General features: G+C 45.3%; 1 protein-coding gene across 1 annotated transcript in view; it reads right to left on the bottom strand.

The window, feature by feature from the left end:
• Positions 1 to 2,977: 2,977 nt before the first annotated feature.
• Positions 2,978 to 17,391, bottom strand: part of HDLBP (high density lipoprotein binding protein) — a 57,819-nt gene continuing 43,405 nt past the window's right edge. The window contains exons 12-28 of the mRNA XM_073581198.1: positions 11,130 to 11,269; positions 10,940 to 11,044; positions 10,742 to 10,855; positions 10,323 to 10,409; positions 10,116 to 10,247; positions 9,772 to 9,990; positions 9,080 to 9,301; positions 7,334 to 7,552; positions 7,095 to 7,239; positions 6,863 to 7,011; positions 6,630 to 6,734; positions 6,400 to 6,534; positions 6,113 to 6,256; positions 5,095 to 5,274; positions 4,541 to 4,657; positions 4,300 to 4,431; positions 2,978 to 4,175 (exon numbers count right to left, since the gene is read on the bottom strand). Of these exons, the coding sequence (XP_073437299.1) occupies positions 4,041 to 4,175; positions 4,300 to 4,431; positions 4,541 to 4,657; positions 5,095 to 5,274; positions 6,113 to 6,256; positions 6,400 to 6,534; positions 6,630 to 6,734; positions 6,863 to 7,011; positions 7,095 to 7,239; positions 7,334 to 7,552; positions 9,080 to 9,301; positions 9,772 to 9,990; positions 10,116 to 10,247; positions 10,323 to 10,409; positions 10,742 to 10,855; positions 10,940 to 11,044; positions 11,130 to 11,269 (2,480 nt within the window). The 3' untranslated portion in view covers positions 2,978 to 4,040. The remainder of the gene's footprint in view (positions 4,176 to 4,299; positions 4,432 to 4,540; positions 4,658 to 5,094; positions 5,275 to 6,112; positions 6,257 to 6,399; positions 6,535 to 6,629; positions 6,735 to 6,862; positions 7,012 to 7,094; positions 7,240 to 7,333; positions 7,553 to 9,079; positions 9,302 to 9,771; positions 9,991 to 10,115; positions 10,248 to 10,322; positions 10,410 to 10,741; positions 10,856 to 10,939; positions 11,045 to 11,129; positions 11,270 to 17,391) is intronic.

The following is a 17,391-nucleotide window of genomic DNA, read 5'->3' as shown; positions in this document are numbered from 1 at the left end:
GGTCGGTGGGGTGTACACTGCGGAGGAGGAGCTAACCTTTTTTGTGCATAGTGTCAGCCTCCTAGTGGCAGCAGCATACACCCATGGTCTCAGTGTCCCCCAAGAAGGCGAACGAGAAGTAAAGTACTAAAATGGATCTCCTGATCATGAAGGGATTAACCCCTTCATGACCCAGCCTATTTTGACCTTAATGACCTGGCCATTTTTTGCAATTCTGACCAGTGTCCCTTTATGAGGTAATAACTCAGGAACGCTTCAAGACATCCTAGCGATTCTGAGATTGTTTTTTCGTGACATATTGCGATTCATGATAGTGGTAAATTTAGGTCGATAATTTTTGCATTTGTGAAAAAAAAAATAAAATGGAAATTTGGCGAAAATTTTGAAAATTTCACAATTTTCAAAATCTGAATTTTTATTTTGTTAAACCAGAGAGTTATGTGACACAAAATAGTTAGTAAATAACATTTCCCACTTGTCTACTTTACATCAGCACAATTTTGGAAACAAAATTTTTTTGTTAGGAGGAAGTTAAGGGTTAAAAGTTGACCAGCGATTTCTCATTTTTACAACAAAATTTACAAAACTTTTTTTTTTTAGGGACCGCCTCACATTTGAAGTCACTTTGAGGGGTCTATATGGCAGAAAATACCCAAAAATGACACCATTCTAAAAACTGCACCCCTCATGCTACTCAAAACTACATTCAAGAAGATTATTAACCCTTCAGGTGCTTCACAGGAATTAAAGCAACGTGGAAGGAAAAAGTGGACATTTTAATTTTTCCAACAAAATTTTTTTTTTTTTTAGCATCAATTTTTTCATTTTCACATGGGCAACAGGATATGTGGTTATAAACCACTGTTTGGGTGCACGGCAGGGCTCAGAAGGGAAGGAGCGCCATTTGACATTTTGAATGGAAAATTAGCTCCAATTGTTAGCGGACACCATGTCGTGTTTGGAGAGTCCCTGTGTGCCTAAACATTGGAGTACCCCCACAAGTGACCCCATTTTGGAAAATAGATACCCCAAGGAACTTAGCAAGTGTTGGTGTGTGGTGTAGTGTACGCCAGGTTGGTGTGTGTGGTGTAGTACACACACACCAACCTAACGTACACTACGCCACACACACACCAACCTGACAACTACGTCAGGTTGGGGTGTATGTGGTGTAGTATATGTCAGGTTGGTGTGTGTGGTGTAGTGTACGTTAGGTTGGTGTGTGTGTACTACACCACACACACCAACCTGACGTACACTGCGCCACACATACCAACCTGACACTACATCAGGTTGGTGTGTGGTATAGTGTTGGGCTGGGATGAGCAGGACATTGTGCGTGTGGTGTGTGTAAAAAACAAAAAAAAAAAACAGTGTACATGTGCATGTGTGTGAGCGTTTGGTGAAACTTTTTACTGCAGGAAGGGGCTGTCAGGAGGGGGACTGTCAGGCGCGTGGGGGGGGGGGCAGGAGGGGGCTGAGGAGATGGAACCAGCGGGGGGGGGCTGGGGTGATCAGCTGTGCTGGGGGATGATCACCAGGGGCAGAAGGGAGCTGTCAGGCACGGGGGGGGGGGGGCAGCTGAGGAGCCGGCAGCAACAGGGGGATGATCAGGGGTGCTGGGGGGTGATCACCAGGGGCAGAAGGGGGCTGTCAGGCACGGGGGGGGGGGGGAGGGGGCACGAGATGGCTCATGAGATGAAGATCCAAATAAAAACCTGCAGCAGGGGTTAATCAGGGGGGCAGGGGTTGATGGGGGTGATCACTGGGGCTGAGCTGTGACCACGGGGGCACAGGAGGGGGCTCTGAGGCACAGAAGGCAGGAGGGGGCTGAGGAGCTGGCAGCAGCAGGGGGATAAAGGGTGCTGGGTGAGGATCAGGGGTGCAAGGGAGAGTGAGCAGAGGTGGGGGGGCAGGAATTAGGCAGCGGGGGAGAAGACGGGATTACCAGATGGTGGCAGCGGCGAACGCAGGTCAGGGCGACAGTCAAGCACCTCGCTCCTCAGCTTCCACAGACGGGATGAAGCTGAGAAAGGAGGCAGCCATCATTTTATCATTTTACTCCGTGCCCTCCACATCTGATTGGAGGGCTAGCTTCACATGGACGCTAGCTCCAATCAGATCAGAGGGGGGGTGACAAAAAGTTCACCAGGCGTGATCGTAGACCCGGGGGGGGGGGGGTCAAAGCCCCCCCCCCCCCCGGGTCAAGTCTAGGTCCCCTGTAACGGCGGGTCGGGTGAACTTTCATTGAACCCGCTCACCCGACCCACAGGAGGGAGATCTTTTCATGACGCCACATAGGCATCATGGGTCGTATTGGCACGACTTTTCATGACGTCTATGTGGCGTCAAAGGTCGGGAAGGGGTACAGCAGTGGGCAACTGCAGGATTTTATAAATAACAAAAACTGTCTAAAGCACCCAGCCTTGCGAGCAATATTCAGGTCCTTACATCTGGAGTGTGGTATACTGGCAAGCAGAGGATCCCACAACCTTCCACAGCCCCGCTCTCTGGCAACGATCTAAACCAGCCCTGTTTTTTTTTTTTTTTTTTTTTTTTTTAAAGCCTAAGACATAGCCTTAATTTTTCTACCAAATTGTCACTAAAGCTCAGCTCCTGGTAACCACGTTGACTTGGCACAGTGTAGCGGTCTGTACATATTTTGGGTGCTGCTTCTTGTACACTGTGGTCTTTATAGAACAGTAGTAGCCAGTGTAGATGCGGTGTAATAAATCGCAATCATCTATTTAGTGCAGATCCCCATCACTTCTACTGGACGTTACATTTGTCACCCAGTCTGCATTATACTTTGACATGTTCTTCTCCAGACCTCTTGAATTCTATGCTGTATCCTTAAAACGTCACAAAGAACGGACTACTTACTCAGTTTTTTTGGCAAATTTACCTTTTTACTGCAATGAAGAACTCATCCCCACCCACCAAATTGTCAATATTAAGACAGGGACACAGAAGAGGCTGGCTTTTAAAGGATGTTTATTTCCTGACCTTTGTGTACAGGAAGTTGATACTGAGGCACAGTAAGTAGAAATGTCCAAGGAGTAAGGGGGCTGAGGAGAGGTCTGGAAAAAACCTGAAACTAAATGTTACCCCCCCACCCAAACTGGACAAGAACATCGGATCCCTTTCCCCCGGCATCAGAGGTAAGGGGACAAGAGAAAGGGCTGTGACAGGACTATCGAGATGTGGTGGACTTTTTTTTTACCCATTTCATTACTCAGCTCATGGCAAGGTTGTTCTTTAGCAGCAGAGGGTACAATTCCATCCTGATGCCACCGGTTTGTAAATCTAGGCTTCTCCACAGCCTGGAACAGCATTAGCCTTAATGTCATAAAACCAGATGAGAGGATGGGGAGGGGGAAGTCAATACGCCTTCAACACTTCCCCCTTTGTGCATATCCTTCCCTCTTATATGGCTCTGGCAGTGAAAGGTTTACAGGGCACTTCGTAATACATTCTGCTCTGTGGCAGGAAAGGATGCCAATTACAACCATGGCATTTTAGACATTAGACTGACAAATAATAGCCTCTCTGCCGTCTCAAGAATCCAAAGCTGTCTAAAAACAGCATTTCGCGTTACATTTTATGATATTACCAAGTACAGCTGCACACCTAACAGTTTGGTCAGAAGAACTAGAAAGACAAATGGTTTATACATTTCCAAATGGATACAAGCATACTACCATAACAGAGTGGTCGCTCCGACCATCAGCAGACCCTACGATCACTCCAGATATCTAGCGACTAACGAAAGGCTGTAGTGGCAGTATGTACAAATCATTTTACTATAGCTCATGGTGTGTAGAAACACATAGCATTACTATGGCAGACAGGTGCAGTTATAGGCTCTTTCTATACGATCGCTGAAATACCAATGTTTATCTTCCCGTGAGGAACCAGAAGTGCCAGGTAAACCCCTGCAGCAGTGACTGGTATATGGGATCCTGGAAGGCAGAGGAAAAGGGTGGAGAGGGAGATAAGGAGATGACAGGTCAAGTGATTCAGACACAGCAACAGGAGAGTTAACAGGAAGCAGACATGTCAGCAGGCATCAAGCCTTTTCCACCACCGTGTCTTTTTGGGCCCCATGGAGAAGTCTTGTGGGCCACTGGAGCCCCAAAGTGGGGGAAATCCTCAGGACTGGTCATGTCAGGAGCCTAAAAGAAAGGAAAAAAATGTATCAGTCGCAATGGTTTTCCCTTTGTTCTTGCATATTCCCGGGTTGATGCTGTATGGAAGTTTATTAATAACGGGACACCTATTAGTGTATAAGACGCGCACCTTGTCGCTGCCTCCTGCTGCCCATGGAGCATCACGTACAACAAAGCCCTTGGATGGCTGGGGCTTGTTCTCTTCCTGAGAGGGGGGCTTCATATACGATTGCATCGCTTCATTCTCTACCACATCAGACATCTGAGAAATAAAATAAAGAATTACTACAACTAATGAAATAGCAAAATGTTGTCAACTCAAATAGACATTTTTTGTTCAGAGATACAAAGCAAAGAATAAATGAACGTACATATTCCTCCTCCAGGTTCAGCAGATGATCAATGGCTTCATCTACATCCTCTGGCTTGCCCATCACAGTCACAAGGTTTGGATCAGGGGCTCCACTCTGAGGAAAGCGAATATCCACCTAGAGAAAGACAAAATGTTCATTTATTCAAATGTACTTCTGGCGAATTAGCGACCAACACCATTTCTCATCACAGACCAGACTACTGTACTTGAGAACTAAAATCCACAAGGAACAAGCCTCATACAATCCGTACACAGGATGATCAGACCGGCAAGGTATCTACGGCTAATATTACACATCAGAAAGTAACATTCTCTGGACAGAGCAGGACGCCTATCAGTTTTATATTCTCTTGGGAACTCAAATTACTGTACTTTTATGGTCTTTTATTGGATAGGTCGCCTGATAATCCACAGAAACTGGAGACCTCCTTCACTCTCATTAATAGAGGCAGGATCCCACTGAGGAATTCCCTTTAAATACCACCATATAACCCAACAGGGAATATGAGAGCAGATATTGAATAATATGAAAATGTAAGATCTGCTCTCAACCTTAAATTCATCCATGATCCTGCGTATGGCTTTGCCTTTTCCGCCAATAATCCTAGCGTGGACACGGTGATCCAAGGTAAGGTCTTCAGACACCATCTGCTCCAGGTCCCCAACAATTTGCATGATTGCCTCTTTAGCAGCCTCTGTATTCTTCTCATAACCAGTGATGGTGATCTGATCCTAAAGAGATTGAAAATGACAAGGTGACTAAAGGAGTAGAAAAATCCATCCGGTGAAGTGAAAGTTAAGAAAATAAGTATAGCTATATGCCAGGATTTGTAGTAATACAGGATGTCCGTTTCCTCTAGCTGGACAACTTATATGTTGCCTGTTGCACGCATTAGGTCTTCATTACCATGTGTATATCTCATCTGGTCATCCATATATTGTTAGGCCTGTTCTGACAAAGGTAACAATTCATAACATCCATCTGCATATAAACTATTAGGTCATTCTGCGTTAATAGAGGGGGATCTCCATTCAGGATCTTCATCTCATGGCCAAACAGAAGAGACCGCAAAGATCACTCCTGTACTGTATCACACAGACAACACTTTGGTTTAGATGTCCACTTGTATAATACCATATTTCGCTTGTGGCACCCCAACAAATTAATTTCTGGGAATGTAATGATGGTTTTACACAAGATATTTTTTTTTAACATGTCTACTGTTACTTTTGCAGATAGACCACAGACCCATTACAATGAATGTGCCTTTCCATATGTGCTTTCATTCAGATATATGCCTACTTTGATCAGCGTTTGCAGATCAAACTCACCAAGACAAATCAATGGTTCCGTGGAAGAAAGAAGAAGGTGGGTAGCACACAGATGTCAGCCATGTGTTTTATGCATTTTACGGTATACTGGGTAGGAAAAGCTAAGAATTTTGTTCCCCATATATGAAATAAATATTTAGAAGGCTTTTTCAAACTGAAACATGGAGCAAAAATGAAAAAAATCCTAACATTTTTATATTTCAGTAGCAAAGAATAAAACAAGTTTAGCAGAATTTACCTGGTTTTCATCATTCTTATCAGGAAACTGGATGTTGACATCGTGCTCAATGCGAATCTGACTAATGACTGCACCTTTGCGGCCAATAATTTTAGGGTGATACTTGGGATCTACAGAGATGACCAACTTAAAGCTTCTCAATGCCTAGAAAGACACAAGGGCCCATGTTAGACAAAACCTCAAAATCCACTTACCACCCTTAATGGACAGATTTCTTTCACATTGTATAGATCTATTAGAAAGGACAATGGGCCCCTTCAAAATCAATCACTGTAAACTTCACTCACCCTGTCCTCCTGCTCAGCCTGCAGCTCCTTCACTCTATCAAGAAGACCACCTTTGGCGCGATCCAAATAAGTAGAAAGGCCGGTGATGGTTATTATATCACACTGCAGCTCGGGGGCTGGCACTTGGATATTGACCTAATGTACATAATACAAATACATGAAATAATTTGATCTGTAATCAGATTAATGATCTGCTCAAAACAGGTTTTTTGAAGTCTGAAGAAACCTACCTCAAACTCATCCATCATCTTGCGGATGCCTGTACCTTTCTGCCCAATGATGTAACGATGGAGATCATATGGGACCTCCACCTCAATGCTGACTGGAACAAGAGCCTAACGAAATAGAGGAAGCTGCATTATTTATCCAAAAGCTAGGAATTTCATCATTTTTCAATGAGAGTGGCCAACATGTTAATGATTCCAATATATTCTACGCACTTATCAAGTCGATCATTACAAACCTTTAGGGCTTCACAAGCTGAATCACAGCGCTCCTTGCGTCCAGAGATCAGAATTATGTCACATTTCTTAGGAGAGCCTGGGTCTGCAGCAACTTTATTTTCAGTCCCTTCTTCTCCATTCTCCTGGGCTGGTGACTCAGCATTTTGGGCTGATGGAAAAGAATAGTTGATCATACATGTATGGTTTCTTTACCCAACCACCAAGGATACCTGAACCAAGAGGTTCCCTTACCTGCCTGAGGGTTCTCTTCACGGTCAGGGAACTTAATCTGTACACCATGTTCTCTTGTTATCTGCTGGATACGAGAACCTTTAGGACCCATAATGGATCGATGGAATCGTTGAGGAATCATGCACTCAATGGTGACCTGAGCCTCCTAAAGTACAAAAGTGAGAAATGTCAGACCCTCCAATGATGGTACCACACTTTATGAAAGAAAAATATGGAAGCCATGATGCATCCTTCCTCACCAAATCTTCAATGATGTCCAAGATCCGTTTTTTGGCAGCCTCTACACACTCCTTTGCACCCTTCAAAGTAACACGATCACTCTGAACACCAGAACGCGGGAAGCTAACCGTTACACCGCCATATTCTTCTGCAATGTCCCGTAGCACTTGTCCTCGTCGGATTACAAAGTGACGGTGGTGCTTAGGGTCCACAGACATTGTGTCCTCAACTATGTTATCCTAACAAAAAAAAAACAAAACAAATGAATAACATAGCTGGTAGTTTAGGAAAACCATATTATGCAGGTCAGCCATTTGAGGTGCAGAATGTTGCAGTCAATTAGTACTACAGATCGCCTACTTTTATATCATTATTACAGCTTAAAAAGTCTCTCTGGTTAGAATCAATAAATTAAAAGGAAATGTCATCATGTATTCCCAAATACCTTTAATTAACAAATCATACTTTACCGACCAGTGCAGTCTATCAGCAGTAACCAGACAGATGCAGAGTTTACAAGCTGTTTCCAATAGAGTTTGTAAGCACTGAGGCTGGTTGGATCTCTGGAGAGCACTGTTCGCTCAGACTAGCGGCATTGTTTTGCTGCTTAGACTGTTGATCAATAGTACTGTCCCAGAATTCCAAGAGGATGGGTAGCCAAAGAGGAGACAACCACTTTAATAGAACAGGTGCCTGAGAAGTGTGAGCTCACTGCCCTTTCCTGCACTTGTCTTCTTCCTTGTTCACCAACAGGACAAGGTTGTCCTCCATTCCATGCCATTCTTTCTTCCTATGGCAGCATCAGATTTTCACATCAATGAAGACATTGTCCTCTAATCCTTTGGCCTAACTTCAGTACATCCCCAGGAGAATGATGGAGGGGACAACAGGGTGATTCAAAACATTTAGGAAGCTCTTTATGATGAAATTTAGTTTAGGAGTTTATATTTTATTTCTACTTCCAGAGAACCTTTTTAAAAAAGGGGCTCCACATAATTCTCTGTAAAGATGTGGCCAAAAACTTTGAGGCCGACAAATTTTGGTTCTCTGAAAGTTTGATGCTTCAGTTTTTATAGTCCCTTTAGTCTGATGGTTAACGAAGTACAATTAAAAGGAAGGTCATCTGATTTTAGGCTACATTCAGCATTTTTGTTGAGTTTTTTTTCTGCAGCCAAAACCTGCTGTTTTGGCAGTAAAAACGATGCAATCAAAATTCCAGTTTTTCGTCGTTTTCACAGCGCTGAAATTATTGGAAATTGCTTTTTTGTGCTTAAATTAATTTTCATGGCAGGAAATCACTTCGGAAAAGTAAAATCAGATGAATTGCAATCATGAGTTCATGCAAATCGCTGCTATAAAAACTGAAGCAGCAAACTTTGTGAAAAGCAAAATGTGTGTTGGCCTCATAACTTTTGGCCGCGACTGTTAAATTCCAGCCGAACAGGCCCTAATTAAACCAAGCAGCATTAAAAAAAAAATAAATAAAGAAACACAAGACCTGTCATCAACATCAGGTCCAGTCTCTTTACCCAATGCTACATTTGTGAATGCGGTAGGGGTCTTTGAAACACGCACCCACAAGATCACTAAAGGTGTATATACCACATTTCCAAAACTAGGATGAAGCAAAGTAGACATTTCCACAGCTCATGATGGGCAATGAACATGGTGTTTCGCCTCTTCATTTGACTTAAAATTCTTGGTAATTCTGGATATAAAGGGGAAGAGCAAAAATAAAAAATAAAAAAAAGGCAATCTGTTCTCACCAAACTCTTGATTAGTATTTCCAGTTCCTTCTGTGCATCTTTCACAGACTCCTCTGTGCCCACAATGGTGATGAGCTGCTGGTCTTGATCTTCAGCTGTGGGGAAGATTATTCGGGCTCCAGTTTGGTCACGCACCTTGCGGATGTTTCCTCCTCCTTTACCAATTAAGAACTTGTGATATTCGGGTTTAGCGCGTAACTCGGCAGTAAAACTCTTTGTTTGCTGGAAAACAACATTAAAACTATTACAACCTATAAAATATTTTCTGGAAAAAAAAAAAGTGACCGATGTAAGAAGTTTCTAAGCAGCGGATAAATAAATGTCAAAACGTGAGATAAGCTGCAGTGTAAAGAACAATCACTGTTTTCAGCCTCCTGAGACAGTAAGGTCTACAAATTAAATTAATATCAATCTGCTTGGGGGCTTGTACTAATACACACGTATGTTATTACGAAGTGTCGGTGAATATTCCCCAACTGATATTGAATGGTGCCGGTACATAAGTCTACGCTCATCCAATGGCCATTTTTTATTCAACAGTTGACCTTACACAGCAAATAAATGAAAAATATAAAGCAATGAACTTTCCCAGTATCCCCCTTTTTTGGGGGGGTGCACTGGATGGGTAAAAGAGTGGGCAGAGGATATTTTTTGACATTTTTCTCCTAATCGTTCTTACATAAATCCGTTACCTTTTCTTCTGCCAGTTGAAGCAGCTGTTTTTTGGCCCGTTCAACATCCTGAGCTGGTCCTCGAATAGTAACTGTGTCGCTTCCAGAGCCCTCACTTGGGAAGTGGATGTGCACGCCTCCGCACTCCTCCATAATTGATCGGATGAAGCGCCCCTTAGCGCCAATAAGCGAGTTGTGCAGTTTAGATGGAATGCTGACCTCCAGTTCAGTTATGTTAGCCTGTAACCACATGGACAAAGAATGGGAGTCAAACAGCAGTGCGTCTAATTCTAATAAAATTACCAAAAGTGTTTTTTAAAAAATATTAAAATTTACAAGTGTAATGCATTGCGAACAACGCTTACCAGTTCTTTTTGAATAGCTAGAATTCTATCCCGTGCAGCCTCACAGTTGGGTTTCTTCCCAGTAATGATAATCATTTCGGAGTTACTGTTCTCAGCTGGGAGGTCAATTTTAGTGTTACATTCTTCACGGATCTAAAAAGGGAAACCAACATTCAGTATAACACAAAGGAGAAAAAAAAAAGGATACAAATGGAAGTCACAACTTACCTTTTTGATATTAGCACCTCCCTTTCCGATGATGTTTTTGTGAAACTGCTTAAAGATTGGTACAGAAATGGAATAACTGTTCTCCACCTGAAAAGTAAATTAATCATTAAAAACAAGTAAGGGGGAAAAAAACAAAAAGGACAAAAAACTAAATCCGACAGAGTTCAGAAAAAAAAAATTCACTACGTACACAGGACCAATCAAACTGGCTGACTGCAGAGAGTACGGCATTCACTAGTCACACATCATGGTTTAATGGCCATATCAATTACTTGGTTTTACTGCATACTTTCTAATATTTTTAAAAAGCTTGTCTATGACTTGCTGACTTTTTTTTGAAATATTGCTGCTAAAAATAAATGATGGACACTAATAAAGTGAAAACCGACAATTACAAAGGAGTGTAAGCCTGTGCGTACCATCTCTGTCACCATCTTATGCAGATACTTGGTGCACTTCTCCACCTCATTCTTGGGGCCACGCAACTGCACAATATCACTCTTTGTAGTTGGATCTGGGAAATTAATGATTACCTAAAAAGGGTGGAGAGATTAAATGAGATTGCTAGAAAACAGTCGAATGTGCGAAGATGACATTGAGGTCTTAAAGCGCCTTACATCCGGGAACTTTTCACGAATCTCCCGGATTCTTTCACCTTTTTGTCCAATAATTGTACGATGGAATTTCTGGTCAATGATCAAGTCTTTTGTGCGCTCATTTTCCTAAATAAGGAGAAGTATATTATAAAAATAAGTTACAAGATGAGACCTCTTCCTAAAATATGAAAGCGAGTCCTGCTGGACTCACCATCCGTGAAGCCAGCTCGAGCAGCTCCTTCTTTGCTTGCTGCACACCTTGGGGATCACCTTCAATTCGGATCTGACTGCTCTTCTCACTGTCCTGGGGAATGCGTACAGACACTTTGTACTGCTCCTTTATCCTATTAACTGAACAGGTTCACATTGTAAGTGCAAGCTTGTAAATCATTCTATACAATTTGCAAAACCATACAAAAAAAATTAAGAAACCACTGCAAAATTTTCAGTTTGTCTGATTTTTCTCTTTATAGGTATATTTTTGAGTAAAATGTAAATTGCTCTCTTATTATTTAAACTATTCTATAAACTACTGACAACATGTCTTTGAATTTCCAAGCACTAAATGTTGCATTTATTTTCAGAAAATGAGAAATGGTCAAAATAATAAAATAATGCAGTGCTTGCAGACCTCAAATAATACTAAGAAAACAAGTTCATAATCATTTAGAAACAACAATACTAATGTTTTAACTCAGGAAGAGTTCAGAAATCAATATTTTGTGGAATATCCATGATTTTTAATCACAGCTTTCATGCATCTTGGCATGCTTTCCACCAGTCTTTCACACTGCTTCTGGGTGACCTTATGCCACTCCTGGTACAAAAACTTAAGCAGTTCTTTGTATGATGTCTTGTGACTATCCATCTTTCTCTTGATTACATTCCAGAGGTTTTCAATGGGGTTCAGGTGTGGAGATTGGGCTGGCCATGACAGGGATTTGATGTGGTGGTCCTTCATCCACACAATGATTGACCTAGCTGTGTGGCATGGCGCATTATCCTGCTGGAAAAAGGAGATTTTTGTGTACTCACCGTAAAATCTCTTTTTCTTAGCCTCTAATTGGGGGACACAGAACCTTGGGTGTTATGCTGCTGTCCACTAGGAGGCGACACTATGCATAATCTGAAAAAGATTAACTTTGGCTCCTCCTCTGCAGTATACACCCCTGGACGGCATCAGCCTTCTCCAGTTTTGTGCAAAAGCATTAGGAGGAACATAACCAAATAACATAACCATGCCTGTAAGAAGGCTACTATGTACGAGCTCAAAGAACAATATGAGAACTCAACCGTAAACAACGGCCCATAAGGGCAACAGGGTGGGAGCTGTGTCCCCCAATTAGAGGCTAAGAGAAAGATTTTACGGTGAGTACACAAAAATATCCTTTACTCTGTCGCCTCATTGGGGGACACAGAACCATGGGACGTCCCAAAGCAGTCCCTGGGTAGGAAGCAATGGACGAATATTGTGCTAGCAGGTCCCTAAATTTGGGGCACTGCCGCCTGCAGAACCAGTCTACCCAGGCTCGCATCCGCTGAGGACTGGGTATGAACACTGTAGTGTTTCGTAAACGTGTGTAGGCTAGTCCAAGTGGCCGCCTTACACACTTGTTGTGCCGAAGCCTGCTGCCGAATGGCCCAGGAGGCCCCTACTGCCCGTGTAGAGTGTGCCGTGATACCGGCCGGAAGAGGGGAACTGTTAAGTCGGTAGGCCTCATGTATGGTGGACTTGATCCATCTGGCAAGGGTAGCCTTGGAAGCCGGCAGTCCCTTGCGACTACCTTCTGGAAGAATGAAGAGGGAATCAGACTTCCGGAAAGGTGCAGTCCTGGACACGTAAATCCGCAATGCTCTGACGAGGTCAAGCGTATGCAGAGCCTTCTCCACTCTATGAACCGGAACCGGGCAAAGGGATGGCAGTGAAATCTCCTCATTGAGGTGAAAGTTGGACACAACCTTCGGAAGGAAGGATGGTACCGTGCGGAGAACCACCTTGTCCTGGTGAAAGGCTAGGAAAGGCCGTCTGCAGGAAAGTGCTGACAATTCCGACACTCTGCGTAACGAGGTGATCGCCACTAGAAAAAAACACTTTCTGAGACAGAATGGAGAGTGGAACTCCTCTAAGAGGTTCGAAGGGTGGAGCTTGCAATGCTGTCAGGACCAGATTGAGGTCCCATGTATGCAGCGGACGTTTGTAGGGAGGAACCAATCGGGAAACTCCCTGGATGAAAGTCCTTACTTGTGGTTTAGTAGCAATGCGCTTTTGAAAAAGGACTGAAAGCGCAGACACCTGACTCTTAAGCGAGCCTAAGGATAGCTTGGCGTCTAGACCCGATTGAAGAAAACCTAGTACCTTCGGGAGGGAATAAGGGAGTGGGACTTGTCCATGAGATTCGCACCAAGAAAAGAAAGCTCTCCAGGTACGATAATAGATCTTGGCGGAGGCAGGCTGCCTTGCCCTGATCATAGTCGCAATGACAGCCGGTGAAAAACCTGCCTGGGTTAGAATCCAGGTTTCAAGGGCCATGTCGTCAAATTGAGAGCCCCTGAATTCTGATGGAAGAACGGACATTGAGACAGAAGGTCGCGACGGTCGGGTAGATGCCAGGTGACGTCTGCTGTAAGTTGAACGATGTCGGCGTACCATGTACGTCTGGGCCAGTCTGGAGCGATGAGGATGGTTGGAACTCCCTCTTGCTTGATCTTCCTCACGACCCTGGAGATTAGGGGGAGGGGTGGAAAAATGTACAGGAGTCGGAACTGGGACCAGTCCTGGACCAGGGCATCCGCTCCGAGCGACCGCGGGTCGTGTGTCCTGGCCATGAAATTGGGGACCTTGGTATTGAGATGGGATGCCATTAGGTCCACCTCCGGGGTTCCCCAGCGTTGACAGATCTGGTAAAAAATCTCAGGATGGAGAGACCAATCCCCCGAGTCCATTCCTTGCCTGCTAAGGAAGTCGGCTTCCCAGTTTTCTACCGGAATGTGTACCGCAGAAAGTACCGACCTCGTGTCTTCCGCCCAGCGGAGGATATGCGCCACTTCTCTCATCGCCTGGGCGCTGCGGGTCCCGCCTTGGTGGTTCACGTATGCCACAGCCTTGGCCGCCCAAACTGAAGCAAACGCAGGGCCCAGAGAGGCGCCTGCCGCTTCGAAAATAGAACGAGCCATGCGTTCTACTTGCCAGTCTGCTGCGTCCCTGAGGGTTGAGCTATCTGGCAGAGAGAGTAAGGTCTGCGCTGCTAGCCTAGAAACCGGGGGCGGTCCACTTCAGGTGGATCTGTCTATTGTTTGGTGTCTGTCTGTGGGAAGGGGTACTTCGCTTCCAAATATTTGCGATTAGCAAATTTTTTCTCAGGCTGCGCAAACTGTTTGGTAAGTATTTCCTCAAACTCATGGTGATTAGGGAAGACCTTAGGTGGTTTCTGAACACTTTCGGAGCAAATCCTATGTTCTGGGACTTCCGGGGCCGACTCTGGAATTTTTAGCACCCGATGAATTGCAGAGATTATGTTCTCAACTAGCGCTGTATTGCTAGGGGGAGAAGGTACCACGGACCTCTCCGTTTCGTTATCTGAGTCGGAGTCACAGATGCCCTCCGAATCCTGTGCCTCACTAAGGTGATCCCTGGAGGGCGACCTGGGGCAGGGGTCTTCTGTGGTGGGGATCTCTGTGGTAAATTGCACTGTCTGACAGGGGACTGCCTAGGAGACCTGGAATGACGCTGTCTCTCCCTGGGGGCCTTGTGCTATAGGCCGACTCAGGTGATCGAGACCTGTGGGTCCGCTTACGTCTGAGTCAGAAGCAGCATGTTCCTGAGACAAGCTGTCCGTTTGCTGTGTAACGTCCATAGCCGGGGCCCGACTCTGCAGAGCTTGCAGCAATGCGGTAGTTAGGTTGTCTATGGACTGTGTCATAGACTGTGACATCTGAGTTGCCCATTCCGGCGTGGCCTGTGACACTGAAGCGTCAGTAGGGACTCCCTGGGGGTCTGACCCAGAGTTCTGGATGCAGTCCCGGCAGTGCGGATACGTGCTACCACTAGGGAGCGTGGCTTTGCAGGCTGTGCAGAATGCATAGAAACATTCCTGCCTGGTTCTCTTCCTTGAGCCCGACATAGTGCACAGAGGCTGGCTATCAGGGATCGTACAGGGGTGGCTACGCAGAGGGAACCCACAGAGAGCCTTCTAGGAAGTATGGATTCACAGCTGAGTAATGAAAAACCCAGTTGTGAGCTTACCCCACCGGTGTGCCCCTAGGTCCAGCGCCAACAGATCCTAGTTCTGTGCCCCCCCGGAGACCGCTGTGATGCTCCTCTCCTGGATCTCATCCAAAAAAAAAAAAAATGGCCACCGGGACTCTGAGGAGAGGGAGGAGGGGGCGGAGAGCTGAAAAGGGCGCGCTGGGCTTGTAAAAACGCACCCTTTCTGCCTCAATCCGCCCCTTCTATGACACTCCAGCGTGTCGTTTTAGTCATCCGGGGGGCGGGGAAAAGGCAGCGGCTTCGGCTAGGCCGAAGCCGCGGTCTAGATTAGAGGCCTGATGCCCAGGAGGGCTCCAGAGCGGCGCGGTAGTCCGGGAGGGGGTCGGATTTGCACCGGACCCCCCCGGAATGGGCGACTGGCTAGCGATGGGGGCAGCAGGGCTAGCGGTACCTGTGTGTGGGGTCCCTGGAGCACCATGGAGCCACTGCTACTGCAGAGGCAGGGGAGCAGAAAGCCCTGTCTCTGCTGTGCCACGTCTGCCTGCACCCTCCCCCGGCCCCAGCAGGATCCCACAGCTGGGCTGGGGTCCCTGGTGCAGAATGCTGTCTGTACTCCGACCCTACCTGCGGCGTCTCAACCTAATGCCCCCTGCGGGGGATTAGGGAGGGTTCGTCTGTCACCGTCAGGGGGTCTTCATCCTTGCCTCAACCTCAACCCAGACCCTGAAGGGGGTAGGGGAAGGAGGGGGGGGTCTCAACTTCGGACCAGTACCCGAGGGTCTGGGGAAGGAGCGACATGGGGAACCTCCATCTCCACTTCAACTGGGCACCCCTAAAAAGGGGGCCAAGGAAGGAGCCATGCCGGGAGTCTCGCTGGAGACCCACTTTTCTTCATCTGTTCCGACGAAAGGAAAAAAAGAAAAAAGGTGTGCCTCCTTGCGACACTAAGCAAAAACTGGAGAAGGCTGACGCCGTCCAGGGGTGTATACTGCAGAGGAGGAGCCAAAGTTAATCTTTTTCAGATTATGCATAGTGTCGCCTCCTAGTGGACAGCAGCATAACACCCATGGTTCTGTGTCCCTCAATGAGGCGACAGAGTAAACCAGTCCTCAGAGATGGGGAACACTGCCTGAGCAGAAGGAATCAACTTTTTCCAGGATAACCTTGTATACGGCTTGATCCATATGTCCTTCACAAAGATTAACCTGCCCAATTCCAGCCTTGCTGAAGCTTCCCCAGATCATCACCGATCCTCCACCAAATTTCACAGTGGGTTCAAGACACTGTGGTACGCCTCTCCAGGTGTCCATCTAACCATTAGACGACCAGGTGTTGGGCAAAGCTGAAAATTAGACTCATCAGAGAAGATTACCTTACTCCAGTCCTCTATGGTCCAATCCTTATGGTCTTTGGCAAACTTCAGCCTGGCCCTCCTTTGCTTCTCATTGATGAAAGGCTTTTTCTAGCTTTTCCTGACTTGAGCCCTGCCTATAGGAGCCTGTTACAAACTGTTCTTGCCGTGCACTTCACCCCAGCTGCCATTTGCCATTCCTTTTGTAGGTCACATGATGTCATCCTGCAGTTGCTGAATGACATTCGAATAAGATGACGGTCATCCCGGTCAGAGGAGAGCAGTTTTCGCCCTTTGCCGATCTGTAGCTTTGTTGTCCCCAATGTCTGCTTCTTGACCTTGTTGTAATGGATTGCAGTCTTAGAAATTGTAAAGATGGAGGCAACAAGACGCTCACTGTATCCCTTTGCAAGTAAAGCCAGAATTGAGCCCTTCTTTTCCTCACTCAAGACTTTTCTTTTCAATTTCTTTGGCAAGGTTAAAAGTTATTTTTACTAGCACTTGTTTTGCCATCCAGCTTGTCCTATTGCAAGAGGATTGTGAACACTACAGCAGGATTTTTCTTCATACTTTCCTTCGTTAAATAAGATTTGGTTCAGGTGATCACCTAATCAGAAGCACATTAAGTAGAATGATGTGCACTCTGGTTGGAATTCAAGTGACACTGGAATGGAATAGCTGTCAGACATGGAGAGAAGCTGATTTTTATAGAACTGTGCAGTGGTCTCTTAATTTTTGCCAGAGCTGTATAAGGCATTGTTATAACATCAAAATATACTAATATAAGACCGCATTTCTATTTTTGAATCATTTAGACTTATCAATATTAAAATAAATAAAAGTAACGTTTTAACCACAATCCCAAGATAGCATTTATTTACCCATTTGAGTAATTTGTTAGTAAGAATTTATAGT

Source organism: Dendrobates tinctorius, unplaced genomic scaffold (assembly GCF_039654945.1).
Source record: "Dendrobates tinctorius isolate UK_male_01 unplaced genomic scaffold, ASM3965494v1 ptg000069l, whole genome shotgun sequence".
Classification (NCBI taxonomy): Eukaryota; Metazoa; Chordata; class Amphibia; order Anura; family Dendrobatidae; genus Dendrobates; species Dendrobates tinctorius.
This window is presented reverse-complemented; position numbering and strand designations above follow the sequence as displayed.